Source organism: Bison bison, unplaced genomic scaffold (genome assembly GCF_000754665.1).
Source record: "Bison bison bison isolate TAMUID 2011002044 unplaced genomic scaffold, Bison_UMD1.0 scf7180017864482, whole genome shotgun sequence".
Classification (NCBI taxonomy): domain Eukaryota; kingdom Metazoa; phylum Chordata; class Mammalia; order Artiodactyla; family Bovidae; genus Bison; species Bison bison.
This window is the reverse complement of record NW_011495042.1, coordinates 7351056-7353808: the sequence shown is the minus strand read 5'-3', so window position 1 is coordinate 7353808 and position 2753 is coordinate 7351056. Positions and strand designations below refer to the sequence as shown.

Here is a 2753-nt window from a genome sequence, read left to right as displayed (position 1 = left end):
CCATCTCCTGCACCGCCGCAGACGGGAGGCAGTGCCCACCCGCCCCTCCCCCCCGCACCCCCGGTGGCCACGACCTTGACCTACCCTCTATCCTGTGCTTCTCCATCTCCTGCACCTCCGCGATGGACTCCCGCAGGTCGTCGGTGAACTTCTTGCGGTCTTGAGGGTTGGGAGCGTTGAAGTTGATCAGCACTTTGATGTCGGCCCCTGGGACGGCGGACGTGAGCCGGATGCCGTTGGGGTAGTCTGCAGGGGAAGTGAGAGCACGGGCCTGTGCGCGGGCTCCCCGCCTCCCCTCGGGCCTGGCGTTCCATGGGGCTCCCCAGACGCGCCCCCCACGGGGAGGACGGGCCCCACAGTGCAGGCCGCGGGGACCACCAGACAGCCCCCGGGCTCCCGACCGGGATCCACACTGCTCCGTGTTCAAGCCGGGCTCAGATCTGGCTGAGTGGAGGCAGGGCCCAGCCCTGGTCCTCCCCACCGGACGGGCCTGCAGCCTGGACCCTGAACATCAGGGTCCTTGGTCACTCTGCCTGGGACATGAGGCTGGCCGGGTGCTGAGTCTGGGAGGAGACGGAGGCCGTGTTCCCACTCACCTGTCTGGTCACCTCAGGGGACCGTGCTCTCTCTTGCCTGGCCTCTGTGCCTACCCCGCCCAGCTCCCTCGGGGGACACTGTGGGTGCCCCACGGCCAACAGCATCGCCCACTCCTTCCTGCTCGGGGCCTCCTCCAAGCTCTCGGGGCTGTGGGGTCCTGGTGCCCCCTCTCTCATCAGTGGAAATCAAGCACCCATCACCCGGCATGCGACAGTTCTCGGCCCAGAGGACAATCCCATCACAGCTCAGACCTGCTTCAGGGCCGCGAGCTCCAACGCTTAGAGGCCTGAGCAGGTTTCCTAAAATCGGAAAGTGGGCCAGGGGAGACTGAGCAGCTTGGAGAGCCTGTCCACCGTGTGAGGACACGGGCCTCATGCACCCAAACGTAGCTTTCAGGAGAAGCCAAGGACAGCTGAGCCCTGCGTGACGATCTCAGAACCAGTTCAATAAAACAGAAAACAAAGTTCAAGCCGAGTCTAACGTGAGTGGGCTGGGACTGACCAGGAGCTGCCTGTGTGAGACCCGGGTGCCTGAGGTCCTCTGCCTGAGGACCTCGTCTAGTCGGGCTGTTCCCAGGGGGTCCCTGCCATCCCCACCCCTTCCCTGGGGGGCCTGCTGGACACAACAGAGCACGTGGCACCAGGCTCCCTGGGGGAAAGCAAGGCGGGGGCAGCCTTCCAGCCTGGGGGCGTGCGATGGCCCGAGATGTCAAACAGCCAGGCCACAAGGCCGCCAAGGCCAGAGCATGTGGATCCGGGGCCCTGATGGGAACCTCGGCAGCCCCTCAGGCACGACCCTCGCCCGACTGGTGAAACCCACACGTCACCAGGGCCGTTTTGCTGGATGTCTTTCACCCACTCCAGTGCTCTCGCCTGGAGAAGGAGGAGCCTGGTGGGCTACAGGCCATGGGGTCGCAAAGAGTCGGACACGACTGAGCCACTTCACTTTCACTGTCTTTCACTTTCACTCTGCCCTAGATGTAAACATCTTATCCCCTGCAAGAAGTTAACGGCGAAAGTCAACGTGAGCAGCCCCACGTCTGATGATATGAAATGCTCCCTGGTTACTCTGAGCCTGCAACCGGCCCTCTGTTGATAAAAGAGGGAACCCGAACGCCGGGCGCTGGGACCCACTTACACTGGTTTTCGAAGAGCAGGACCTGCATGCCGTACAGGGAGAAGGACTGCCGGAAGCTGTACGTCACTGAGTTCTTCTTCTTCTGGAAGATCTTGGTGACCTGGGGGCAGGCAGACACAGAGGCTGAGCCCCGGGCCCGCACTGCGGGGGCACCCCGGGGAATCGGTTCTCGCAGCCCCCGGGGCTGTGTTCTCCTGTGTGAGGACCCCTACCCCTACCCCGCCGCCCCGCAGCTCTGAGGCCAGCAGGCTCCTAGGGCAGCGAAGGGCCGGTAGGAGGGACACTCATGCCTGCAGGCCCCACGCAAGCCCAGCAAAACCCGCTGACGGATGAGTCGAACAACGGAGGACACCAGGCCCAGAGGTCTGCAGCGACTTGCTCAAGGTCAGGGGCTCTTAAAGGACTGGAAGCTGCGTGTCTGGACTCCAGGCTCGGGGGCCTGAGCACAGCGGCTGCTCCTTCATGGGGCGGGGACAGGGGCTGGGGGTCCCGGGGAAGAAGGCGGCTGCAGGACCATCTTCACCCCCAGGCTGCCTGTTTTGGGGGCAAGAGCTCAGCGTCCTCTTGGGGAGCCCCTCTCTGCCGCGTCCAGCTCTCCAGTCCTGGCGCTGAGACTCAGGCCAACGGGGTGGCACCACACCCGCCTGCCCCAGCTCAGGGAGCCGCGAGGCCTCTGCTAGCAGCGTCAGGAAGAGGCTCCCCAGAGGCCGAGGGGCCGGGACAGGAGCTGCGGAGGCCGAACGCTCCATCCTGGAGGAGGCGGCCCAAGGCGCTGGGGGTCTGCGCACCCAGCCCCGCACCCATGGGCCTACGTACCACCAGGAGGTCGTTGAACAGGAAGATTTCGCGCTGGTGCAGCCCAAGCTTCTGGGGCTTGTTCGGGTCTGGAACCTCGAAGAGTCGGCAGTAGCAGACGAGCCGGCGGTGCGGCAGCGACAGCACCTGTGTGGAGGGGCCACGTCCGCCTGCACCCCGGCTGGGGACGCCCGCCGCCCGCCCCGGGCCCTGCTCCAGGGAGA

The 2753-nt window shown here is 65.2% G+C and overlaps 1 protein-coding gene across 1 annotated transcript in view; it reads right to left on the bottom strand.

Annotated features, from left to right (window-relative positions):
* Window positions 1–2753, bottom strand: part of IQSEC1 (IQ motif and Sec7 domain 1) — a 51862-nt gene that overhangs the window by 10087 nt on the left and 39022 nt on the right. The window contains 3 exon segments of the mRNA XM_010862530.1: window positions 85–246; window positions 1735–1834; window positions 2551–2676. Of these exon segments, the coding sequence (XP_010860832.1) occupies window positions 85–246; window positions 1735–1834; window positions 2551–2676 (388 nt within the window).